Raw genomic sequence first — 27,546 nt, 5'->3', positions numbered from 1 at the left:
CTGTATCCTCTCACCCTACCTATTCAACTTGTATGCAGAACACATCATGCGACAAGCTGGGCTTGAGGAATCCAGGGCTGGAGTTAAAATCTCTGGAAGAAACATTAACAATCTCAGAGATGCAGATGATACCACTTTGATGGCTGAAAGCGAAGAGGAACTGAGGAGCCTTATGATGAAGGTGAGAGAAGAAAGTGCAAAAGCTGGCTTGCAGCTAAACCTCAAAAAAACCAAGATGATGGCAACCAGCTTGATTGATAACTGGCAAATAGAGGGAGAAAATGTAGAAGCAGTGAAAGACTTTGTATTTCTGGGTGCGAAGATTACTGCAGATGCTGACTGCAGTCAGGAAATCAGAAGATGTTTAATCCTTGGGAGAAGAGCAATGACCAATCTCGATAAAATAGTTAAGAGCAGAGACCTCACACTGACAACAAAGGTCCGCCTAGTTAAAGCAATGGTGTTCCCCGTAGTAACATATGGCTGCGAGAACTGGACCATGAGGAAGGCTGAGAGAAGGAAGATCGATGCTTTGGAACTGTGGTGTTGGAGGAAAATTCTGAGAGTGCCTTGGACTGCCAGAAGATCCAACCAGTCCATCCTCCAGGAAATAAAGCCAGACTGCTCACTTGAGGGAATGATATTAAAGGCAAAACTGAAATACTTTGGCCACATCATGAGAAGACAGGACACCCTGGAGAAGATACTGATGCTAGGGAGAGTGGAGGGCAAGAGGAAGAGGGGCCGACCAAGGGCAAGATGGATGGATGATATTCTGGAGGTGACGGACTCATCCCTGGGGGAGCTGGGAGTGTTGACGACCGACAGGAAGCTCTGGCGTGGGCTGGTCCATGAAGTCACGAAGAGTCGGAAGCGACGAAATGAATAAACAACAAGAACTAACACATTGGGAGGAGGAGGCAAAACTCTGGATAACTGTGAGACAAATAACTTTGTTGTTTGAGCTTCTGTAGATCCTCATCTATTTCATCTATATACTACCAAAACTGTCGTGTCTGGTTGTTTGTAACCTTTAACTGGGCAAAACAGTGCATCATAGGGCAACCATTTTTGAACCAAGGTACCTCAAATGGGCTAACTTAAAGAATGTTTCCAAAATCTGGGACCCATGGCAAAGTTGTGGCTGCTTCAGCACTACTGGGCCTTCTGACTATACTTCCCAGAAACCCTGAGGTTGCGTGGTGCAAGGGAAGATGGGAGGAGCATATCCATGCCCTCTTTCCTGCCTCCCTCTGGCCCCTTTGCCCAATCACCTGGTGGAGGGCCCATCAGGTGAGCAGCGATTGGCTGCTTTGGAACCAAGGCTGAAATTTGAAATCTCTTAATGAGGGTGGGCAGTGAGGGAAGCACAAGGGAGTGACTTGGATGCCTGCTGCGAGGTGGGGCTGGCTGGGGAGCACCAGCAGTTGTGGGCAAGCCCTCTTCCTCCCTGGAGGGAAGGGGCCCTTGGGGACATGCCAGGAAGGGGTGCAGGTTTCCTCATGGTCTGTGGCTCCCTTTGTTCTCCCTCACCCCTGCAAAGTGGCAGGCAGTTCCATGGGTCAGCCGAGGAGGAGGAGTGATTTCTGATGCTCCCTGCCAGCTTTCCACAAGCAAAGTCAATGGGGAAGCCTGCGGGAAGTCAGAAGTCGCTCCCGCTTCCACTGCTTTTTTGCTCACCCGTGGTCATTCTGTTTCTCTGTTTAGGTAAGGAAATATCTCTGACAGGATAACCCAACAGGTCATGGATTGTCTAGTAGGGTATAGTCCTGAGTATTAACTGTGGAGTATATACCTGTTGTTGGGAAGAAAGGAGGGAAGCAGGTGATGGTAGAAAATAGCACAAAAAAGGAAACCAGCATTAAAGCAGGAGGTGGGGGTGACTCAAATATGTGTTGCTGGTTAACATACATAGTGTTACCAATCTTGGTTTTTGTGCAGTTCATGAAAAATAATTCAACGAATTCTAAGTGCCCTGTTTTGCATGACATCCATCCCTGCAATTCTGTTTCTCAAGGACCGTCACCTTGAGCTTAGCGAGAGCATCCTGCACCTTTCTGATGCCAGTGTTGCGCCCATTGATTCTTTTGTGTACTCTGGGTAGAGCAGAGGTGTCCTCAGGGTGTGGTGAAAAAAAGTCGAGATGGTGGCTACAATGGTGCAATCAAAGCTCTGCTTATTTATGTGTGACACGCATAAAAAAACAGGTGGTGCTTTGATCATGCTCATCATGGCCACCATCTTGATTTTTTTCTGAGCATATCCTGACGATGCTCCTGGGCCAGCATAAAGTATACCGGGCCTTGCTGACGCATGACAGCATGTACCAACCTGGAGGATGAGGATCTGTCCGTTGCGGTTGTGTATGACATTGTGAGATTCTGTAAGAGTTTAGAGACAACTTGAGGAGAGTCCAGACAATCTGTGTCTCACACTTTGTCTGCGCCACTGTGCTGTATTTGTGTCAGCTGTTACGGCCATTGAATGCTTTGGACTTGAAGGCAGATGTCTTCTTTGGAGCACACAGGTGTGTGCAAGTAGCACCTTCCTGCAGGTCCTTAATCCATGCCTGGCTTTTCCTGTAATCAGGCTACACTGGAAGAGGACAGCTGCATGGTTCAGAGAAAAACGCAGCTTCTTTAAAGAGACTGGTGGGCACTCCCACGTGCTTGAAGGCACATTTTTCTCCCCAATATGATGAGATGCCCAGCTGTTCTTGCAATAGCAGTTTCAGGTTAGACGTCTGTTTGTACCCAAGTCCAAACTATCACACAGCACTTCTACAGGGAAATGTCATTGTCCAGTTGACAAACACACAAACACACACAGATATTGTGGTGTTTGCAGGGGGCATCAAAAATGACAAGATGGTGGTCATGACCACATGACCAAAGCCCTGCCTCTTTTGTATGCACTTTGACCTTACAGACATGTACAAAAGGAGCGGGCTTGGATCTTCTGGTTGCAACTACTACCTTGACTTTATGGGCACCTTTATAGGCTGCCATGCAAAAACGTGCCACGAACCCAAAGGCTACAGCAGGCTGCAATGCAACTGCCGGCTGACTGGTGATGTTCATGTCTCTGTTTTTTCTAGGCTGGATTTGTGTTGGCACAGTAAGAGTTGGAAGGTGGGTCCTATGCCAAAGGGTGTAAGAAAAACCCTGGCAAGGAACTAGAGCCAGGTAAGGCGCACCTGGCATTCCAAAAGCACTGGAAGGGGGGGGTCACTTTTCTCCAACTCTCCATTTCCTCCCACCTTCACCCCGGATGGTTCTCAGATTATGCCTGAGTCTGTTGAGCTGCTTTAAAAAGCAAGGTGGAACTCGAGGGGGAAAGAAGGGGAGGCTGCCAGAGGGGCGAGACAGAAATTATGTGAAGAAATGCAAATCAATACATTTCTTTTCAAGATTCCTCAGTAGCAACCTGTGGCCATTAGGCAGTTCTCGAGCACCTGTATGGGTGATGCCCATTTGAACTCTGGTTGTTAAAATCAGGGATGTCGGGGGGGGTGTCCTGGGGGGTCAAAAAAGTCAAGATGGCCACATGAACAAAGACCCATGGCTTTTAAGGGGTGGGGCTTCTATTGCACAGTCATGGCCACCTTGACTTTTTTGATGCCCCCCTCCTCTGCGAATCCACCCTGGCTACCAGCCTGGGAGAAAATTTCTGCGAAGAGATGCTTCTCCTGAAATATTACCTCTTCCAATAAAGACCTGAGTCACCCGCCCTAAAGTATTTTCCTTTGAATTAATCTTGTCTACACATTTAGATAATCAAGTACACATATATTATTGCGGTTTTGTCTCTGTAATATAAAATTTATTAACTAGAAAGAAACCCAACATTATTTACAAGCTCCTACTTAGAAAAACTTAGAATATACACACAAGTAAAATAATTATAGTATCGAACAAAGAACTCTTAAAGTAGAATTGGCCTCCCGGCCCAGAATCTTCTAGAAGAAGCTGAAGGGGACTATCGCCAAGGACAGCCAAATTTGGGGTAACCAAACCATAGAGAGATGTCCATTTCTCTCTCCCGCTCCACAAAAAACTTGACTCTCCCCACTGAGGTCCAGCAGGCTGCCTCCTCCCTCTCCTTCTGTGCGTCCCGCTTCATCTGCTCCCGGAGCGGCCGTTGCTCATCCGAGATGGGCTCCGAGACCTCCAGGTCCTGGGGTGGCGTCCTCCAAGGGATGAAAGTCGCCCCTTCATAGGGGGGGGATGAAGAGGGATCCTCGGGCAGTGGGCCTCTGTCTGCTCTTTGGACGATGCTGGACTGCCAGAGGTTTGGTGCCAGGTCAGCTGGCTTACTCAGCATTCCAACAGCTCCAGCTTGGGGTCTCCAGCCCTGGGTGTGCGGAAACTGAGAAGCTAAGGGCCCTGTGGCAGGTGGGATTGGGGCAAGGGACGCCTGCCTCCACAGCGGCTTTGGTTGCTGAATCGGCCCGGAGAGTAACGGCAGTTTTTGCCAAGGGTGCGAATGTGGCTTAGGTATGAGATGGGATGAAGGTCTGGACAGGAGCTGTGCAGGTACTTTTGTCACAGGGTATGAGGGTGGCTTGTATGGGGGAAGCAGTGCAGGGTTAGGTAGGAATTGCAACGGTGGCTTAGTCAGAGGTTGTGAGGACGGATTAGCTAATGTTCTAGGCAAAAGCCTGGCCTTCGGAACAAGGTTTTCTGGAACAGGATTGTAAGATGGAACTGAGTGGACTTTCTTGCTTGGCATAGATGAAACGTTGCTCTTCCCCAGTGGGTACAACACTTGCACGGACTCCATCATTTGTAAAGCCAGGTTGGTCCTGGGGACTGGCTTCGGTGCGTCTTCTGCTTCTGTTCTGGGGTAGCGCTTTTTGCCTTTCATCCCAGAGAGGCTCGCATTTATCCTTGCTTTCTCTTTACACTGGGTTTTAGACTGAATCCTCTCCAACCCTGAAGCATTGTGGCCCATCATAAGATCTCTGGAAGAAGAACTAGCCTGGGCTGCACCCAGTTTGCTTGGCCCTCGCATTAGAAATTCAGGAAGGAAGATCTTTGGGTCTTCATTTTGAGTTAGAACTTCCCTGGGCATCTTTGCTGGAGTCAAATCTTGAAGGGGTTCCAGAAAGCAAGAGATCCTTCTGATTCTAGAGGCATCTGCTGCTACCTTTGCATGGATTCTTTTCCAAGGTTCCTCTCTCTTCTGGAGAAGCTGCTCTTTTCCCCAGGTCTCAGAGGATGTATTCCCCTTAGTTGTCTTCTCCTCCTTCTTGAGACTCATCTGACTTCTCTCAGATTCCAAGGTGTTTCTTTCCCACTGCAGATGAGGTGCTTTGGATGTATGTATCTCAAAACTCATTTTGGGCCTTTTGGGTGAAGGCTCTTCTTCCGTTGAAGTGGCTTTCCTTTTCCCTTTCAGCTTAGACAATTTAAGGTCCACTGAAGACCCTAAAGACAAAGGATGGGTGGCTTGTTGACTGGTGTGCCCTGTCATCACACTGAGCCTGGACCTTTTACTTAAAGGTGGGGATCCTGGACTGACAGCCTTTCGTTTGGATGCACTCCTAGATGCCTTCTGGGTGTTCTTCAGCTTCCCCTCACCCTCGTCTTTGCTTTGACCATGGTTAGATTTTCTTTGGTTTCCAAAAGACTTCAGAGTGCCTACATCCTGCTTCCTTTCCTGGTGATTTCTTGCTGGGGCAAGGACTCTTCCTGTTATCGTGGCCTTCAGTCCTTGTAACTTGTCATTAATTTTGCTCCATAGATACGTTGTGCCAAACTCTTTGAAAGTGTGAGGCTGAATTGAGGAGTTGGAACGCTGGCCTCCTGGTACTTCTTGAAGTTCCTCATCAGAATTGCAGAGGTCAATCACCTGCATAGCCTCTTCTTTGCCTGGTGATGTGGGCACTAGTGATAGTTTGCCCCCTGAAGGCGCCACACCAGGCTCACTAGAGCTTGCAATTCCCAGAGTGCCAGTGGCCAAACATGGAAGATCACGCTTGGGTAAGCCAGCTCCCACAGCATTCTCTGGAAGGGAGAATTCAGAAAAAATTTCTTGGAACACAATGCCTTCTCTTGTATCCTTTGAATCTGGACATGGGAACAGACTTTCTGGAAGGAAAGACTCAATAGATGAGATAAGCTGTTCAAAGTCAGGAAACTCAGTCAGGAGCTCCTGCGGCACATGGAACTCATCCATGAAGTCTGCCAAAAGAGTTCCTTCACCTTCTGCCCAGGAAGGAGGTGACTGATGGTTCTTCTCTAGCCCAATATGAGCACCCATAACTGAAAGAAACCAAAAATGGAACCTATGATTGGAGGACACCAAATCTCTTCTAGTTCGCTGAGACAAAATGTGAGCCATTCTTAGGTTCCCATACTTCTCCCACCTCCACATTTGCCCCTGCTCTGCTATGAAAGAAGGAAACAAAGGACTGTCTCCAACCTCTGCAGACCATTTCTCCAAGTAGCAACTTCCTTCCTGGTTCACAGCATCAGAACAGACAATCTACAAGCTTGGAAAATTTTGCAAAACTGGCTCAGTTGATGAACACAAGGCCAGTAAGGACTGGCAGGAGTGAAGCAGAGATTACTTTGGAGAACACCCTGAGGGATCATCAGGATGAAGAGGTGCTTCTCCCACCAACCCCTCGCAAATGTTCAGAGATGTGGTGAGGAAGCTGAGCTGCCTTTGAGCTCTATCTGTCTCATCATCTCTAGGAGTAGGATTGCCATGGACTGCAGTGGTACAGGACCGTATGGCTCCCTTCCCGCACTTCCTGGAGGTCCCCTGCTGAATGCTAGTGAACCTCAGTCAGCAACCGGTCAGGTACGCCCAGTCAGGCTGGACTCACCTGCCAGACTGAAAATGGGTGAGTGGTCCTCCAGGTTCTCTCCTGAAATACCAGCAACCACACAGGAAGGCAGCTTGTTAACCACTTGCCTTTCGTGTTAAGATGTAAGATATTTAAGATCTTTGCTTTAAGATTAATTTTAGGTTTTATGTGGTGTTGTAACTATGTATATTAATTACTTTTTCTGACATGGGTCTGGATCAATGTCCATTATTTATGGACGATTCATCTCAATGTGTTGTATTCTCTAAAGCCCACAGCACAATTTCACACATCTTGGAAGAGCATGATGGGACAGGCATCTTGCAAGGAGTCCTCCCTTGGCAGGTGGACAGTCTCCCCATCTGCAACGCTTCGGCACTCACCGTTCAGCCCAGAATTGTTGCCGTGGGCTTGCTTTGATCCCGCCTGGACCAGAGGGCCTTGAGAGGTCTGTGGGACGCCAGTCTTCAGACGAGCCCCTGACGAGGCTCCTCCTGGAGCTTGGGCCTCTGAAAGAAAGCAGCCAAGAGGTGATTCTACAAGCAAGGAAGCTCTTCCTTCCTCCCAACTACTGATCCCCTTCTTAGATGTTCAGCAGCCTTGAACTGCAGGATGCCTGCAAAGAGAAAGCAAGGGTCATCTGGCTGAATTTCTCTTTCTCTTTTGCTGGAGTCCAAATTTTTCCTGTTTTCTCACAGGGAGAGTTTGTGGTTTCTTTCTGTTCCGTCATAGCTGATAGCTACTGGGATCGTTTAATGTGTTGAAACTGGATCTTGCAGGGGACTGTGCAGGGCAGAAGCCCTCCTGATGGCCTGAGCCTCATGCAGCAGGCTGGCTCTCCCTCTGCTTCCCTAAAAGCCACTTTGCTCTGCCTTCCAAGAGCTGCGGCTTCTGCCCCATGGATGCCCCTCTTTCCCCACCCTCTTCATACACTCTCAGCTAGTGCAGATGGTCACCAGGGGCTCTCCCTCTCTCTGAAGACCATTCCCCCTCATCCCTGCGCTTGCTTGGTACGTCGAGGGATATCCTGGGGGAGGGCTGCACCTGGCTTGGGGACATGGAGGGCTTGGGGCCAAGGCTAGGAGAAGCGGCCCCAGTAAGACTCATTGGAAGAAGAGGGTAGCCAGAGACTGAACCCTCGGTTTGAGGTCCTCTCGGCTTGGAAGGACCCCAGAAGCTCTTGACTAGCGCATAGGTCCTTCCTGCTGCCTTGAACAGGGACAGGAACAAACTGAGGCTACAAAAGACGTGTTTGCTGCCTGAAGCAGGTCAAGTCTGTGGGTGACTCCTGGTACCAAGTCTGTTCAGCACTCACCTTGCAACACAGGAAGGATATGAGGCATGTTCTCAAACTCAGTATCTAAGGATGAAGCAGGAGCCAAGAGGATCTCAGGTGTCCTCACAAACTGATGGAGGCTACTTGGGTAATGTTCACTTCTCAGCTGAGCTCCATGAAGATGGTACATCTGGGATTTGTGTTGTTCCCCATTGGGGGCCATGACCTCTGAAAGAGTCAGACAGAAAGAAAATGAGCAAGAGACATGGCCTCTGTCCTGTGTAAAGCAGATCCTGCCATGGTGGATCAATCAGTCTGAGACCCCCTATAAAATTTTCCTACACAATTCCATGGAAGTGGCTGAAGATGCACAAGAGGATGAAGATGTCACTTCCCTGAGGTCTGTGCCTGCCAAACAGCTGGTATTGCTTCATCAATTGACTTGATAATTGACATCATGGGTCAAACTAAAAATATTTTAACTAATACTAATGGGCTGAATAGTCCATTAAAAAGGATTTTTAAAAAGTTAAAACAGGAAAAATGCACACCGTATATGTCTTCAGGAAACATATATCAAAGCATAGGTCTTCAAGAAATATATATCACCCTAACTCCAACCTTTGTTCAGGGAAGCCAGGGCTTGCCTTAGAAGATACCCCAGTTTCCTGAGGACTCCCAGGAACGGTGGCATAGGCTTCATCCTTATGGGACTGGGCTAATTTATTTATCAGATTGGTCACCGCCCACCTCCTCTCACTAGAGGGACTCTAATGCCTAATCTATGGCATTCGGAAAGGAAGACCAGCACAAACCTTTCAAGTCTGCATGTGAAGCTTCCACACTGCTGTGTCTGGATGGCCCTGCTGGCACTGATGTCTGAGAGATCTGAGGCTCCACCTCTTTGAGGACCAGAACCACTTGGCCGGCTGGAGATGGCAGCACTGGGAGAGACCTGCCTGTCTGAGTTGGACCTCTCTCCTCCAAAGGGATGAGGGCCAGAGTTCCATGGTTGTACAGGTAGCTCTCATCCTGCAAAGAGGCGGGCTGGCTGGGCCCGTGGTGAAGTGGCTGCCTCTGCACCAGCCGAAGGCAAATGTTGGAGGTGGTCGGTGCCCAAGCGGCTGCCTCTGCACCAGCTGAAGGCAAATGGTGGAGGTAGGAGCGCCGGTATATCTGCTCCATGGGACTGGTGGCAGGAAGATGTCGATACTGAGGTGGCAGTGGTGTATAAAAGGGCTGATGAGGGTCACCACTTCTCCACTCAGAGACAGGAGGGTTACAGGCTGCCAAGGTGGGCAGCTGTGGTTGTTCCCCATGGATATTTTGGAGGTGTGAAGCTCCTGGGGGCAGGTAGCCTTGGATGCCAGCATTGCCTGGGGTCAACTGAGTAGGCAGATGGGAAATAGGAGGCTGGACCCAAAGATTGCTCAGAACTGGTGTTCCTGTTCCAGAGATGTGATGAGGATTGCCTCCTAGAGCAGACACAGCCGCCACTATCGGGCAACTTGGAGCCTGAAGGTTCAGATTGTCTGGTGTCCATGCGTCATGCACATGATCTGTAATGCACACACATAAAGAAGCAAGGCCATTAGCTATTTATCTCCTGATAAGCCGGATTAATACACATACACAATTCTGAGTATTTGCATTCAGCATCTCAATATACTGTACACGAATCCTGTACAGAAAACCAGGACTGCTGTTTGGAAGCTGGGAGGGAGCAGTCGAGATTCAGACCAGGTACTTTCTCCATCATTCAAGGTCCCTGCTGGAATGTTCCTATTCTGAAGTGTGAATCTCTAGGTCACCTGAACTGTTACCGCCCGCTCTCCCCCGTCTTCCTGAACCCAATAGGGGCCACTTTGCTTCTCCCCCAAATTTGATCCTAGAAGTTTCTTCACCCTGAGGACCTCTACAAGATTTTGGAGGCTCCAACAGCTTGTTCCCATTTTCTGTCTGGAAGTCTTCCTGCTATTGTATTCCTCCCAGTATGGAGCTGTTCAAAGTCTAAAGACCAGTAAGAAGCAACAGTCATTTATCAGGGATGGCCTAGTGAATCCTCGGGTTGGACGTGATGACCTCTTAGGTCCCTTCCAACTATGATTCTATGATTCCTACCCATTTCCCTCTTTGAGAACTCCCTGTTTCTTTCTTGTGTTTGAAGATGCTCTATACCATATTTGGTTAAATTGCTGATTTGCATGGGTTCTCTAAGAGTTTCAACATGGGTGTTCCTTAGTGATTTTCCTCAGATCCCATAAAGTTGGTGCTGGGGCCTTCTCTCCAAAAATGTTACACAGATCTGGGTGTGTTTTTCAGGCACTACAGCAGTGTTTCTCAACCTTGGCAACTTTAAGAAGGGTGGACCTCAACTCCCAGAATTTCCCAGCCAGCCTTGCTGGCTAGGGAATTCTGGGAAATTAAAATCCACATACCTTAAAGTTGCCAAGGTTGAGAAACACTGCACTACAGTAACTTGTTTCCTATTACCTTAAGCTCTTTTGCCTTTACCATCAGCATAAAATGAGACTTAGATGAATCCATTCCTCCTCAAACAATTTAGATCTAAAGGGCTGACGCACGTCAAGCTACAGTACCATGCAGTTGATGGAACTGAGGTCATATTTTCTGTTGCCCTCATAGAACCTCTATGATTCCAAAAAGGAATGTTTTTCTATGAAAGCAAGTTTGAAGGGAAACACCGTTGGGAGTTGGAGGTTCTATAGAGACGCCAAAGGTGAAGACAAAACCTTCAAGCAAAGGGTGGCTTCTCTTCCAGGGTTCAGTGGTCGTTTTTTAACACCAGGGTTGTGTGGCATTTCAGGGACCAAGAGGTTTTAAGTGGCACGTAGGGGTCTTGCTCCAAAAGGGAGTGGACAGGGCCAAGACCAAAACAAACTTCGTTTTGTGACATTTAATTTGAATTAAACGTAAACCAATCCAGTCATTCGTCAGTCTCTTATTTAAAAACCTTACTCCTCTCCCACAACAAAGCATTACCTTTTGGTGGTATCTTTTAGAGGCACACCTCTGGTTGAAGGGATTTAAATAGGCAAATATTGGATACAGATCCTAATCACAAAAATGTCCATTGGAGAGGCTAAACACAAAGGCACAAAGCCATTCTCCTCAATACATGTCCCAAGATGAAAGAGAGCGAAAGATTGGTTGGCCAGAAAGGAGCAATTTTCCTTCCTTTCACCATATCCTTGGAAGAAGAGAGGGGGGCTGGGTGTATCATGTAGTTTAGCCCTCAGTCACACTGCCAGAAGTTTGAGATATATACCCTTGCCTACACCCCGCTGACTGGAGGCTTCTTACAAATAAAGGTAGTTGGGAGTAGGGATCTCCAAGGAGTTGACATTCCTCCTAAAATTTTAAAAGGACACTGAAGTCTCTTCTCTCGGCCACAGAGAAATAAGCCAAGGCAGTTCATCAGGATATTTGTTTTCCTCCTCTCTGAGTCAGGTGCCCTTTCATCCCTCTGTTCCATCACTCCTCCTGCTAAACTTTAGATTGGATGAGGAACCAGATTTAAAAATCTATTTCTATTTTTAAAAAAATACTTCAAGAAATATCTATTGTCAGCAATATATAAAACTGCCCTGCATAAAGTACCCACGATATGAGCACATCCAACAAAAAGAAGTCAAGAATTTCCCAAAATTGGGTTTGGAGATGGCTCACCCCATCGGTTTGCTTCTGACTGGCTTTCTATCACGGTTTCCATTCCTCTCTCTTTCATCGCCCATCCCCAGATCTTATCCTTTCCCCAGCTGTGCCTCTCCAATGTGACAGTTTGCCTCGGAATGAGTCTTCTGGAGAAACAAGGGACTCCTTCAAAGGGCAAATGGCACCATTTCCTACCTGCCATGATACAGAGAAGAAGATAATATTCCAAATGTTGGGAGACACTAACAGTAGCCGCCTAACCGTTGAGCATCCAGTAAAGACTGGCCAGCAGTTTTGATATAAAATTGTTTATTGCTGTCCCTATGGTAACCCAGGGCATTGTGAGGCAAGGGCAAAGAGAATTTTCAGAGGAGAACCTGATGATGCAGAGTGAGGTCACTGCCAAGGCCAAGGAGCACATCAGAGATGCCTATCAAGAGCTAAGCTCGCTTTCCCTGGTGCCCAAACTCTTTTTTCCTTCTTTTGAGGCTTTATTAATTTTTCAAGATACAATTAAAACACAGAATACCGAACACAAGTCTAAAAGAGAAACAAGAAAAGCCCAAACATTGCAGGAATAGAGAAGCACACAAGACAAGAAAGTACTCAAAAGTTCATCTCCTACTATTACTCAAACATTTAGCAACGTTATTTCTCTAAAATCAAGCCATTTAGTCATCAAAACCCAAAATCGAGACTTCTTTTTTTTTTGCGCTGCAAGCAAATAGTCCAGGAGTGGCTTCCAGACAGAAGCAAACCCTGGAACCCAATCTTCCCTTTCACCCAAGCGGGAAAAAGCTTTCGTTTGGGCAGCAGATCACGTCTTTACGGCTTCAGCTTTCCTGAGGGGTCAAAGGTTAGTAATCATCACTGTGTTCCAGCTGTGCAGGAACAAGGAGTGTGTAACCAGGTAGTTGTCGATGTTCTTAGATCTTTCATTCCTGAAGTGCTGTAAAGTAAAGGGTTTACAGTGGAGGTAAACAGTCTACACACCCCTGTTAAAATGCCAGGTTTTTGAGATGAAAAAAAATCAGACCGAGATAAATCACTTCAGAATTTTTCCCACCTTTAATATAACATACAAGCTGTACAATTCAGTTGAAAAGCAAACTTGAAATTTTTTAGGGCGAAAAAATAGAAATAAAAAACTAGAATAACGGGGTTGCATAAGTGTGCTAATACTTCGCTGAAGCGCCTTTTGATTTTATGACAGCATTCAGTCTTTTGGGGTCAGAGTCTCTCAGCATGGCACATCTCGCCTTGGGAAGCTTTGCCCCCTCTTCCTTGCAGGAGCGCTCCAAATCTGCCAGATTGCAAGGGCATCTCCTGCGCACAGCCCTCTTCAGGTCATCCCCCCGATTTTCAATTGGATTCAGGTCGGGGCTCTGGCTGGGCTGTTCCAAAACTTTGACCTTCTTCTGGTAAAGCCATTCTTTTGTTGATTTGGAGGTATGCTTTGGGTCATAGTTGTGTCGGAAGGTGAAACTCCTCTTCATCTTCAGCATTTTAGCAGTGGCCTGAAGGCTTTGTGCCAAAATTGATTGATATTTGGAACTGTTCATAATTCCCTCCACGTTGACTGAAGCCCCAGTTCCAGCTGAAGAAAAGCAGCCCAAAGCATCATGCTGCCACCACCACGTTTCACTGTGGGTATAGGGTACTTTCGGTGATGTGCAGTGTTGTCTTTGCGCCAGACATACTTTTTGGAATTATGGCCAAAAAGTTCGACCTTGGTTTCATCAGACCGTAACACATTTTCCCACATGCTTTTGTCAGACTGGATGTAGGTTTTTGCAAAGTGTAGCTGGGCTTGGATGTTTCTCTTTTACCTTTTTGATAGCTTGGTGGTTATAACTCTGCCCTATGTTACAGGGCTATCACAAAGAAAACGTGGAACCCAAAATGCTTGGTTTTCTATGTCCTTTCCTATGTAGATCTTTGGAAGCTGGCAATACCCAAAGCCCTGCTAGATGGCCTTCCATCGGGTATACCCAAGATCGTGACATCATGTGTCTTTTAGACTTATGATGTGACTCTCCAGTGGTGGGCTCACCACAATCTTCCAGCACCTTCTTTTCTTTTTCCTTTGTCTCTTGTTTTGCTGTCTTCATCCTGTCTACATTAGGGCTTTAGGTGGGAGGTAAGTTGGAATTTGTTGTTTGCAACCTTAGGCTTCATTATTTGGATTGTTGTTCCAGCTGTTGGTTTTAACCTTGTACACAGACTAGAGTCACTCCTGGGAGATGGGCAGCCATAGAAAAGGAGGGAGGGAGGGAGGGAGGGAGATAATGCATCATATAAAGTACCTATGTTTCTAAAGGGAAAGTGTGGAATCTTTATTGCTTGTGCATAATGAAGCCAATGGATGCACATTGCATTTTAAGGTTTTGTGATCAAAAGATAGTAGAGGATCTTCCTTCTCTTTGCTACAGTATAAAATGTAGAGCTCAGCTCAGCTCCTGGTGCCTGACTAGACAGGCACATCCATGTACTTTTCTTGGCAAAAATATAGACATTCTTTTCCACTGCCATGTTGTGTTGTGTTTTTTGTTTCCCACCTCCCTCAAGAGCACCAAGACATCTAGCAGCTGTGAGCATCACTTTATCTCCTCCAGAAGTGTGGTTCTGCTCAAGTATTCCAGCAAGCAAGCCATGAATCTGAGCGTGCTTCTTGTTCACACCTGCCTTTCCTGCCACCCTCCTCTTGTGTTTCAACCTCATTCTCTATTTCCAGATGAAGCAGACAATGGTTTACCAGTAATTTAGAAAAGAAAAAGGAGAAGAGAAGCAGACTTCATGAGAAGGAAATGCATGAACACATGGTTTGTACCCCCTTTTTTTGGCAGCAACATGTTAGAACTTTCAGGTAGGTACTTTATAATAATCCTTCTGCTACAACTTCCCCTGAAGTAATTTGTCTGTGATTCCCCTTGGCTGGACTCTGAGATCAGAGAGAATGAATTCTGTGGGAGAAGCAGAGACATCTCTGTTTTGGATTTAAAGGCCATCAGGAAGCCCTTCTTGCTCCTTCTTCCTTTCCCATCAGGCATAGGATCTTTCCTAAAACCTATTCTCTGTTCTAAGGCAGTCTTTTCCCACCTGGTGCCTTCAGGATGTTTAGAATGCAACTTCCATAATATGTCGACTTTGCTGCTAGGGGAATGTGGGCATTGAAATGGGATTTGAGGTACAACACATCTGAAGGGATCTACTGCTGAGAAAGGTAACCATCAAAGTAAAACTACACATTCTGTGAAAACAGTCTCACACTTCTTGAACGGGATGTGTGCGAGAGTAGATAGCTTATGAAGCACTCTCTGAGTTTTTGCGCTTACTCGGCTACAGAATGGCCAAGTGGTCTGTAAATGCTCAGTCTTCCAATGGTCTACAACCTCCTTGGCTTTCCACACATATCCAAGAGAAAACATAAGGTGGGAACTACTGAGATAGTTTTTTTTTCAGATGGTCAAGACAGGAAGGCTGCAGAGTGATGGAAAACTGTGTCACAGAGAACCACCACACTTTGCATCAATAAAAGTAGGCTCAAAGATACCCTCAAGTGAAATTCAGAAGAAAAACGAGGGAAAGGGCTGTTCTAAGGACCGAGGCTCATGTGGTAGGACCCTATGCTAGGGAGAACTATTATGGCAACTTAGCTTAGGTTTCTCGAGGCCAGCAAAGATCAGCAAAATGTCCCTTGGCCCAGAAAGGCAGGGGAAAGATTAAGCCCAAAGCAAACAAACCTGTGTTTTCGTTTAGCATGTTGGTTAAATCCAACTGATAAATCAGAGTTTATTTCTCCCCGTGTCATTCCACCAGTCGCCCTGTCTGGCTATTGCTCTGGCAAGCTGGTGGGGAGTGGGGGAATAAGACCAGGGTTTGAAGAAACATATTCTGTGTCCCTAGAATTCTGAAACACCAATGACCTTTTGGAAGTTTTCCGATTTCAAAAGACCATCCAAACCGTTCTTCAATTGTTTTGGATGTGCCCAGTTCAATTCTGTGCTGGGATTCCATCAGATTTGCTACCAAATCTGGTGAGAAGGAAAGAACAGTTGGATAGAGAAAATGGGCAATCTGTAACATGCATACAAACATACGTACATATAAAAATGTAACAAAAATGTAACATATACATACATACATACATACATACATACATACATACATACTTATAGGAATAGGAATATATCCTAAAAATACAAAAGTAACCTGGATTTCAATCTTATCGTTCTTTGAATGGCTATTCCGTTTTGGGGGGAGGGCTTTGATTTTGGGCCCATCTTGAAATAATGAGCAGGACTGATACAAGAATGAATTTGTCTTTGTGATCTGCACGTAGCTGAAAAGAGAAGGAGAGAGGGCTTTTAAAGTCAGATATTTTAAGTGCATAATAAATTAGGTGCACACGATCGTGATTCCTGAAACCATCATCCTGATACATCTCTTCTCGCTTCAGAGGAAATGCAAACTCCAGGAATCTGAGAATGAGTTTAGAGATCACGAGGTTAAGGGAGCAGAGAAAGATAAGTAGTCTTCATGCCTTTATTTGGCTCATTTCCTTTTGCCCTTGATTTCTAATCTTTCACTTTCATCCCTCTTTGTTTCTGTGGCTTGAAAAGCTAGAAATGGAACTTTCCTACAATGAAAATCGTACAGGTTTAAGTATTCGAAGAGCCAACGGACATCACTCTCTGGACATTGACATTTTCCCCCATTGTTTTTTGCCCATTGAATTCAACGCCTAATAAATGGGAGAGATCTCTGGGGAAATCTAAAATATTGAAATAACTCTTGGAATGATATTTAACTAAATATTGAAATAACTCCTGGCCATGATATTAAACATTAAGTTAGCTTTAATTATTTAAATGAAAATTATTGACCCATCAGATCATTTCCAAACCCTGAACCAACCCTGAAGAGGATGGGCCTCTTTCTTGGGTGGGGTCTGGGGCAACTCCCCCCCCCCAAACAATGTAATGTACTCTTTAATTACTTCTAAATACCAGCAACTTGCAGACAAAAATATGATGCTAAAGGCACAGCTGGGCATCAGCTGCTCACGCTTTTAGTTTGGCGGTCTGGTTGATTCTGTGCGGATGAAAAATCCCATTGAAATCTATTATATGGGGCTGATGGCCAAACTACATGTTACACCATTTTCAGAGTGTACAGCAGATACCTATTACAAAATGACTGTTATGGCAAACTAGGAATGGCTAATTCATTAAATAGGCTATCACATGGTTAAAGGCATCTTGGTAAAATTGAATCTGATCAGATGGTATATTTGGGTGTAGATCATAACACACTAACAGCAGTGACTGGGTCTTCACAGTTAAGTTTCACATGTCTTCAAAGGCTCCTTGCTGCAAATTCATAGCCTGGTGAGAGGAAGGACTGCCCACTAGTGTCCTCATGGTCCATTCCACACATGTACACATCACCCGAACAGGTGTATTCCTTAGGTCTGCAGCTGGAGATCAAGACTACCCAAATCACCCAACTGAAAATGAAAAGCTGCCCACATAGAGCACCAACCAAGCTGCCCTCGTGAACCCAACATTAGAGATTAGGGTTTATTAGAATGTCTTTTGAACAGTACATAACTGCATCTCAGTGTTGTGGTCCAAGGGAACAGGAGGTGCCACATATACCATATTCCCAGTAACCTCATACAGTAGTTTGTGACAAGTGATGGATGATGAGAGCATAGCTGGTACCCTGCAGCAGAACCAATGCCTCTGTTCCCACGTGGACACCAAAGTCAGCCACTTGTTATTGGCTGATATTGTTTTATCAGGTAGACCTAAAAAGAACATTGGAGTCATGTTTGAGCGCTTTCAGATGCAATCACCCGATATTCGGAGTACACTCTAGACAGTACAAATTATGGACTCTATTGCTAGAGGGCATTGTTTCTCAACCTCAACTTTAAGATGCAGGGACTTCAACTCCTAGAATTCCCTAGCCAGCACGGATGGATTGAGGCACAGAGCAGTTTAAAGATGAGGTTCTCCCAAAAAAAAAGGGGGGGGGAATTAACAGGACACTTCCAGAAAGCTCTGCCATTAGAGTAAGATTTTTCTCACTACTTGTAGTGATCAGGGTGGAAGAGTTACCCTCAAATTAGTTATCTACGTTCCTTCTCCCAGGATTCTAATAGCTGACTGAAATATAAGATCTAAGATATAAATCGAGATAAAAACTATCTCTTCTGGAGAAATTTGCTTATGGAACTGGAACTGGGGGTTTGACCCCCTCTTGCTGTTTTTCCACATCTGCAGGTACACACTGTGGATGGAAAAGGGGCAACAGACTTGAATATATTTCATTTAAAAAAAAAAAAAAAACCATGCAAAGGGACTTTCTTCTGAGCTGGCATGGAGAGGATTTTACTGTTTCCACTTTTAATTCAGGCTAAAAGGCTTCTTTAGTTTAGAAGTGCCATTCAGGGACTATTTAATATTTTTAAAGTAGGCAGGAAAACGTAGCCCAAATTAAAATGTGATTTTTAAAAAACCATATTGCTAACATAGCATTTAGAAAGGTCATTGTGGAAGCCTTCTGAAATGAAAAGGAAAGGTAGTCGGATTCAAAGAGCCACCAAAAATCTTGCTTGGGACCAAAACCCCCCCCAAAAACCTCACACTCCAAAAAAGAGAGATGAGTAGAATGAGAATGCTTTATACAGGTCATCCTTGTTTAGCGACCACAATTGGGACCTGCAACTAGGTTGTTAAGCGAAGCGGTTGCGAGTGAAACGACGACTGAGCTTTTACTTCACAGACCTGCGGTGGTCGTAAATATGAAGATTGGTCACAAAGTTACTTTTTCATCACCGTCGTAACCGCAAATGGTCACTAAATGAGGCGGTTGCTAATCGAGGACTACCTGTATTGCTATTCCATTCCTTCCTTGCAAAGTCGGGTTTTATGGAGTGTCTTCTCCATTGCCTCCTAAGAAAAAACAGAAGTAGCAAAGGTGAAGAAAGCAGAACAGTGATTTGGTGACAGTGACCAGTAGTGCCCTGTAAACACAAATGAACAAACATAGCAATTTCAGACTAAATTATGATACATGAAAGTTCCTTGTAATTATTTTGAGGTAACCAGTTGCTACCTAAGATTCATGCGCTCTTTGAAGGGGCACCTCCAAAAGTCATTTGCATATCTGTAAAAGGATTCAGTAAGCTGTGAGGATATACTAGTCGAGATAGGATATACTGTGAGAATACACTAGTGCGTGTCGCTGGACACAATTTATGGGCAACTGTTGTAGTGCTCACACTTGTGCAACTAAATCTGGGGCTGGGTGAAGAAATGTGTTTTCTGTTGCATGGACCCAAAAGCCCGCGATCCAGGGGTCTTGCAAATATGCCCGTTGATACGGTCCTTCCATATTCTACCGAGCTTTTGAGGAACAGGCGGAACAGCTGAATAGGATGCAAGCAGAAGAGAGGGAGTAAGGAACTGTGTCCCGGTGATCACCAGGGCCAGTTGCCACGGAATGCTGCAAGTGCTTTCAGCAGTAGAGCAGGGCTGCTGTGGTGCACGTTGGGGGGAAGTGAGGAATGACTCAGCCGTCCTACAAGCTGAGGTCTACCACAATACGCTTGTAAACCAGTGTGTTCCCCTTGAAGCTGGGGGCCAGGAGGACACTCATGTCCTCCAAAGGGATAGGCTGGAAAGCTCGTGGAGCTTGGACAGAGAGTTCTTGGAACTTCACAAACTTCTGCTTGTCTTCATCCCAAAGGTAGATGTGGGTAAAGGAGAAGTCACTACCCAGAGCCATATAACGATGCTGAGATATCTGGAAAGTTCTCGAGAGGGCATGTTCTGCACCTCTGTGAATCGCAGCCCTTCCCACTTGACCACCTTGGAATCACCAATGTAACGGCTCAGACACAGGTAGTTGTCTCTCTCTATCTGGAAATGCTTGACCATCTGAACATCCATTACTTCTGCGACGTCACCCAGGTGGGCAAACTGCTTCTGTGAGCGATTCCATTGGTAGATGATAGGGGCCTGGGAGCTGCTAGAGATGATCAGTCGGGGTTTCCCATCTACCTCCAGGTGCTCCACATCGGTGTCACGATGCCACGAGTGCAGGTCTTGGTGGGAATAGAAGCCATTCTGGTTCCAGCGATACAGGCTGGTAGAGCCCGCCTTGGAGCTGTCGGCGATGACAAAGAACCACTCATTGTCGATCTGGAAGGCCTCGATGTCATTGGGCTTCCGGATCTTCTGGCTGTCAATATCTTGGATCTTAACGAACTTGTCAATGTTGGTGTCCCAGCGGTAAATATAGGAGCCCCCAAAAAGCTGAGCCACCACAACGTACAGGTGGGATTCTACCACAATCGGTTTGCAGTAAACCGCTGAGTGAGCTGCAAGAGAGAATTGGAAAGGGTCAGCACAGAACACCGACCGACAGCAGGCGCGCTCTGTGAGCACCGCTGCATCACAAGGAGCCCAAACGTCCTCTGTGCCCGTCTGAGTAGGTGAGCGAGCTGGCGGGAGAGGATGGGGGTCGAGGTCCAGTACTGAGATTCTCACCTGATCGAAACGCCGCTATCGTTTAAATACGGGATACCCAAATAGTGACCTTGGGACCTCCCAAGTGGAATTCCTTACTCTCGCACCTGCAGAGAGGAGTGTCTACGCCTCTTATCCCCTCCTGCTGTGGTAATGGGGAGCTGCAGGCTAACATTTCCAGGGAACGACACATCTGGGGAGGCTCCTTTGAAACCCTATGGATGGCAAGGGACAGGTTCTGGTCCCCGTGCCTTTTAGGAGAGGGCCTGGGGAGAAGACCCCATTGTGGAAGGCAGCGTAAGTCAGGGCAAGAAGTCAAACACCCAAGGCAGGCAATTTAAACGTAATCTGAGATAATGTTAGGAAAACGGAAGTGAACTTTCTGTAACGACTGTTTGCAGAATGTGGTTGCTAGGTCTGATTCCCGCAGTGTGCCAAGAGCTAGACAGTCGGCTGTTACTGGGTTTGGGAGAATTTTTCTTTGAATCCTTTTTACTTTATTTCTGTAAGCTCCTTAGAGACATTTTGGAATGGAGCATCTCATAAATCGAAGGGAGGGAGGGAGAAGGAAGGAAGGAAGGGGGGAAGGGTGGCTCTCAACCCTGGCAACTTTAAGATGGGTGGACTCCAGCTCCCAGAATTCCCCAGCCAGCATCGCTAGCTGGGAGTTGGAGTCCACCCATCTTAAAGTTGCCAGGGTTGAGAACCACGGTCTAGAATATCCAGGGTGCATAGAGCCACCAGATTCTTACATCGGAGAGAAGAATTGTGCATTTGTTCTCAATGCAGTCCTCCCCCCCACAACAAATGGGTGTTGGTGAAAATGTGTACAGTGCCCGTAATACAACCTTCCCTAATCCTGCACCCTCTGAAGATGTTGGACTACAGCTCCCAGAATTCTTTGCCAGATGGCCTTCCCAGCCAACATGGACTTGCACTTTTAGAATGCAGCAAAGCTAGCTTGAGTTTGAGAAACTTCATCCAACCATCCTGTCCGATCCAACAGGGTGGGCAAATTTTGGGTCTCTTCTATGAAGCAGTGACATCCAACGGAAAGCAGAAGACCTGTTTCTCTGCCACAGCATCTGCCTTGTGGAACAATGCTTCTCCCGTGATCTGATCCCTCGTGGCCTCCTATAAAACCTTAAAGATTTGACCAAGACTTGGACCAGGATATCTGGTGAGACTGGTTTGTATGATGGTTTGTATATTTTGGGGGGTTCTGAGTCAGACCTTGATAGTATGGCACTGCATTGCTTGTGGTTGTCATTCATTCATTCATTCATTCATTCATTCATTCATTCATTCATTCATTCATTCATTCATTCATTTGTGCTGTTCTTGTTTTAAATGGTTGGGATAGGCAGCCATATAAGTCTTTTAAATAAATCTGCAGGGGATCTCTTTTTCACAGCCTGAGGTGACCTTCCTCCCTAAAGATTCCTCACCCCACACTGTGAATGGGTCCTCAACCTTTCCCTTGCTGTATGTGCCCAATCTGTTGCCTTCCAACCACACCAGGGTGAACAGATGTCCCCTTTTGCCCTGCAGCTGTGCCTTACCAGGGATGCGGTCAAAGTCTCGTAGCTTGCGCTCAACGTAGTCCCACTTCAGGATGGTACAGCTGCTGGAGCTTGGCTGGGCCAGAGCCACGTAGAGGTCGCTGGAATATGTGAAGGGCTCAGCAGATACAGACTGGAAGGGCAGAACCTGGTGCACCACAAAGTCTGGGGTGGGGGAGAAGAACCAATCATGTTTAAGGGGCTCCCATAAAACCTGGAGGAATTTACAATCAAGATACCAGAACCACAAAATGTGGTTTCCATCCAAGGATCCCCCTGAGCTAGGGGCATCCACAATAGAGGTCAAAAAAGTCAAGTTGGTGGCCAGGACCACGTGATCAAAGGCTCACTGTCAGGATGGAAGATCCTGCCACTATTTGGTAATGGGATTTGCAGTAATTAGTTTAGCATACCTGCAGGGTTGTTGGGAATGCTTTGTAGTTATTAGTTAGGCATGTGGGACCATTAGGATTGTTGATTAGGATGCTTAGTCGAACGGCTGGTACAAGGCTGACACAAATGGCATGGCATTATCAGCTTGTTAGTGAAGGATTTATGACTAAGGAATGAAAGAACTGTGAGAAGAAAGGAGGGGTTGTCACAGAGTGAATTCCTCATCTGGGAGTGGGGTGGTGCAAAGGTTGAAGATGTAACTGACATTTTGCACGGGCTTTTTAGTCTAGTCTTTGCATTGGAAATGATCACTTGTATTAAATAAAGATCTCTTCCATATCCTTTAATGGCTTGTGGCAAGAGTCTTTGAATTAATAACAAACAGGATCACGACCTTCACACTCACCCTGGTTTTACATGCAACACATGGGGCTTCAATCATGGGGGCACAGCTGCCCTTTTGACTGTTCTGACCCCTCCTGTGGATGTCTTCACATGCACCAAAGCCTTGAGTGTCATCAGCATAGTCCCTTCAAAACTTTTCATTTGTATTTATTTTATTAATGGCTTCAGTCAAGTCTTGCCCCTTGCTTCCCAAAGACCCGCTCCGAGGCAGCAGTCACAGTGCCATACTCATATGGCACCTCCGTTTCCAAAACATTTTCTCCCCAGTTGTGCAGCTTTTCAGCTGTTTTCAACCACTGGTTGGATATCATCCAATCCAGGGAATTGTATTGTCCTATTTGATGCCCAGTACTCTGCTGTTGTGTTTTTTAAAATATTTGTGCTATATTTAAAACACCAGCTGATCATAAGGCAGACTGGCATCTGGGCCTCATTTTCTATATGCAATCTTTTTTTTTTTTTAGAAATTCCAGTAGCCTCACTGAAAATTTGTCAAATAATGTCCATAATACTTTTTAGGTTAACTGACGTAAAATCCTGTAATTTTACAAATGAATCCATCCTTTTGTCTGTGACTTCTCCTAGCAGAAAGAAGTGGAAATAGGAAAAGTTTCACCAGCAAATCCTCATTTTACTAGCTAGCTTTTAACAAATGCATGGTGGTTGTTAAGGAAAAAATGATGGCAACCTCACCCTGAGCTCCAGAGGCAGCTGGAGAACATGAATGTAACTCTGATAAACCAAATTCTTGACCTGATTTATGAGTTCTGATGCCATTTCTTAGACGGCCATGCAAAGACATCCCTTCCTACCTGTGGTGATACAGTCAAAGTCCTTCAGAGGGAGCTCTCGGATCTTCTGGCCTTGGTACTGGGGGGGACCACCACAGAAAATGGCAGGCATACTTGTGTTGGTGTTCTCCATCCATTCTACCAACCATTTGATCTTGCAATCACAGGTCAAAGAATTCCCTCGAAGGTCTCTATGGGGAGGGAAAATTTGAGGACCATCAATGACCTTCTCCAGCTCAACTCTAAAGACAAGGCCCTATATCAGGGTTTCTCTAGCAGGGTTCCATGGAACCCTAGGGTTCCACGAGAGGTCACTAGGGGTTCCCTGGGAAATCATGATTTATTTAAAGAATATTTCAAATTCAGGCAACTTCACATTAAAGAGGTATGTTTCATTCTTTAGTTTAAGAACACCATTAATGCACATGTACAGGCCTACCCATGCAACGAATAGAATCATTTTGTGATTCCTGGCCTCTATTTGAGCCTGAATGTGCAGGGGTTCCTTGAGGACTGAAAAAATTTTCAAGGGTTCCTCCAGGGTCAAAAGATTGAGAAAGGCTGCCCTATGTAGTCCCCAAAGAAACAAACCAAGTGTGGAAATGGAGTCAGCTCTACCGTGGGGCTGAACTAGAAATGAAAATTTGGTTCTAGCACTAATGGCCCATCTTTCTCTTTGACTGTAAGACCATCAAGAGCTGCCTTCGGACAACTTGCTTTACTGAATTAACCCATTTGCTGCATTTGCGTATTGAACCATAAACCTATCACTGGTCGGGTAGTCGGTAAAAGCTAAACCACACACATGGCTGGGGAATGTTATGACCTCATTGTTTGCCATCTACGTTAGGATGATTCCTGAACTGGTCCCTGGTAATTAATCAGCAGAATGAGGATGAGGACAGAGAATGATGCACAATCCCTAACATAGCCCAATACTGTCCTTTTTTAATGAAGTGTTTGTGTTACACAAATTAAGGTTTGGATCGTCCTGTTACATATCTGAAAGGTCTCTCTACAGCCAATTAAGTCAATGTCTTCTGGCCCTGTGCCCTGCTCTAGTGCCCCCTGGGTAAGTGGGAATTCAGCTCCAGTTCTCTCACTTTCAGCACATCATTCTTTTAATGGCTAGGCAGCTGGGCTAAGCGAATATGCAATTTACATCTTTAAAAACCTGGAATCCTATCCAGTCATACTTAAGTTACACATTCTTGTTTCTAAGTCTCTCTGGTTTCAGTGCAAAAATAATAGATGTGTGTTTAAACCATGTTCCCTCATATTCCATTCATTATTCACACCCATTGATTTTGGAACTTGGACTTAAATTGTCCCAGTTGGCTGGATTCACCCAAAGACTTTGCCTTAGTTCTTTTAACTAAAGCTAATCTTTGGATGCAGTCTCGATGACCTACTGTTGACGAAATTAACAATCGTATGGGTAGACAGAGCCCCAAAGACATTTCTACTTTCAGAAAGAATTAGCCAGATTACCATAGGCCTCTAGTAGAATACACAATGATGTTTCATGCATCATGAGGTCATTGTGCAAAGGGCACAAATTATGTAATTTGTGTAATTTGCATGATGATGTCATGTTGCCCATGATGTCACTTGCCCATCTAGTACCCCTAATGGCCACCCACATGCTATTATTCCTGTTACTGTTATTTTTAAAGTATTCCCAACCTAAGAGGGCCTTACAGATCACTAAGTATATCCAAAGGCTTCAGGAGATCTCTGGGCAGCATCTGCAGGTTGTTGTTGGCCAAAGATCTGAAAGAAAGGAAGGACAGCTGTTTTGTGCCAAACATTTCATTGTCCTCACATTAAGACTGAACAATGGAAGTTGCAAGCTGCAGCTATGCTTTTTGAAAGATTCTTCAATGTGCAAAGTTGCAAGCTGCAGCTATGCTTTTTGAAAGATTCTTCAATGTGCAAAGGTTCATCCTTTTTAAGAGTCGTGAAGAGTTGTACAACTGAAAAAAAAAATCCCAGTACTCTCTTCCACTTTGCAGCAAGACAAAAGGTTCAAAAATACTCCACCATTCAAGGTAGAGAAATTCTAGAACCCTGAAAATGAGGTAGAAAAACAGAAGCCTCCTTCTCAGGGGAAGAATTCTTCCAAAAATCTGAAGACTTAATTCATCTCAGAGGTCCTGATCACCGCGAGGATAGATACCATGTTTTCTTTGACTTGCTACCAAGAGAGAAAAATTATCTTAGGCTCCAGACTCTTTAGCCAGATGGGTGTGAAATGAGCTGTGTGCATTGGTGTAAGTGAAAACTCACAGATGCGTCAGGGACTTAAGCCCACGAAAGGCATTTTTTGACAGAGACTGGATGTCATTGTTCTCAATGAACCTGAGGAAAAAGAACAAGATGATAAGGGGCCATGTTTTGGTAAGGTTCCCCCTACATTTTCTACATCACCCACCCACCCACCCACCCACCCAAGGGAGCCCCAGGCCCACCGCTCCTCACCACACGCCGCAGAGTCGCCACGACCACCAAGGCCCGGCCCGGGCGGCCGTCCCATCCAGGGCTCGTCGCTCTGGCGGCTCGCCACTCCGCCGACCGCTGCCAGGCCAGCCTCGCTGCCGAGGCCCAGGGGCCAGAAAAACACCAGGCCCGCCGCCCCTCGCCGCAAGCCGCAGTCGTCGTGAGCCCCCCAAGCCCCGTTGCCGAGGCTCGTCCGGAACCGCGGAGACGCTCAGGCCACCCCTCCACGCCGTCGAGGCCGCCGCGTCGCCCGGCTCCGGCCCGCTCAGCTCGCCGCACCAGCCCGCGGGCCGCAGAGTCCCCGGGGACCTCCCGACGCCCGCCGCAGCCCGCCGCTCACCGCCAGTCCAGGCACCCAAGTCCAGGCGGGGAAGACCGACGAATCCAAGCCCGGGCTACTTAAATTAAGCCCAGGCGATCCTTGTCCACCTCAGCCCCACCAGCAGCAAGGCGGGGGGTTGGTCAAACGGGCCTAAAGAGCCGAAAGCCCCCGAAATTCCGCAGCGCCGAGAGGGAAGGAGCGGCAGCTTAACTCATTGAGTTAACTATTTCTCTTAATTGCAAGAGAAAAAGGATTTTTTAAAAGCCACTTAAGATATGGAAGTTCATGTATTATCCCACCTGGCAATTTCCACAGATTTTTATATGCCAGCCAGAAATTATTTAAGAACTTTATTCCAATATCATTTTATGGAACTTACAGACTGTATCTTACTGAATAAACGTCTGTCTCAACTGCATTTCCTTCCCAGACTGACATTCTGATCAGGTTCTAGCAAAGAGAAGCTGGCACTGATTTTCACAGCGCATGGAGACTGGCATTTTGGGCAGCTCTTAAAGGGCTCCAGCCCAGAGAAGCCTCTAATAAGCCTGACCTTTATGCAGGTGGACATTTCGCAGGGATAGTCAGTCAGACAGACAGACAGACAGAAACATAAATTCTCATTCCAAGGATTTAATTTGCTGAGATATATAGATGTACTGTGGTAAACAGCTTCAACAGATGTTTTCAAAATTCACTTCTGCCCCACCAGATTTCTTGATGAAGATTGTTAATCTGTATCCCAAAGATGTCTTCAAAACTTGAGTCTGCTTCTCCCCTCTTCTATCACCATGATTTTGTCTAGATTAGAACTAGAACTATGCCTCCTGAAGAATCTGTATAACGACCAAGCAGCAACAGTAAGGACAGACCATGGAACAACGGACTGGTTTAAGATTGGGAAAGGAGTACGGCAGGGCTGTATCCTCTCACCCTACCTATTCAACTTGTACGCAGAACACATCATGCGACAAGCTGGGCTTGAGGAATCCAGGGCTGGAGTTAAAATCTCTGGAGGAAACATTAACAATCTCAGAGATGCAGATGATACCACTTTGATGGCTGAAAGCGAAGAGGAACTGAGGAGCCTTATGATGAAGGTGAGAGAAGAAAGTGCAAAAGCTGGCTTGCAGCTAAACCTCAAAAAAACCAAGATGATGGCAACCAGCTTGATTGATAACTGGCAAATAGAGGGAGAAAATGTAGAAGCAGTGAAAGACTTTGTATTTCTGGGTGCGAAGATTACTGCAGATGCTGACTGCAGTC

The 27,546-nt window shown here is 46.1% G+C and overlaps 1 protein-coding gene and 1 pseudogene across 1 annotated transcript; one reads left to right on the top strand and one right to left on the bottom strand.

The window, feature by feature from the left end:
* Nucleotides 1-19,345: 19,345 nt before the first annotated feature.
* Nucleotides 19,346-25,078, bottom strand: LOC134502908 (leucine-rich repeat LGI family member 3-like; annotated as a pseudogene).
* A 760-nt stretch (nt 25,079-25,838) lies between these two features.
* On the top strand, nt 25,839-26,366 carry LOC134502907 (basic salivary proline-rich protein 3-like). Its single transcript, XM_063311423.1, has one exon. It carries the CDS (start codon nt 25,839-25,841, stop codon nt 26,364-26,366), a length of 528 nt encoding a protein of 175 aa, XP_063167493.1.
* The last annotated feature ends 1,180 nt before the right edge of the window (nt 26,367-27,546 follow it).

This window comes from Candoia aspera, chromosome 9, assembly GCF_035149785.1.
Source record: "Candoia aspera isolate rCanAsp1 chromosome 9, rCanAsp1.hap2, whole genome shotgun sequence".
NCBI classification, from domain to species: domain Eukaryota; kingdom Metazoa; phylum Chordata; class Lepidosauria; order Squamata; family Boidae; genus Candoia; species Candoia aspera.
This window is presented reverse-complemented; position numbering and strand designations above follow the sequence as displayed.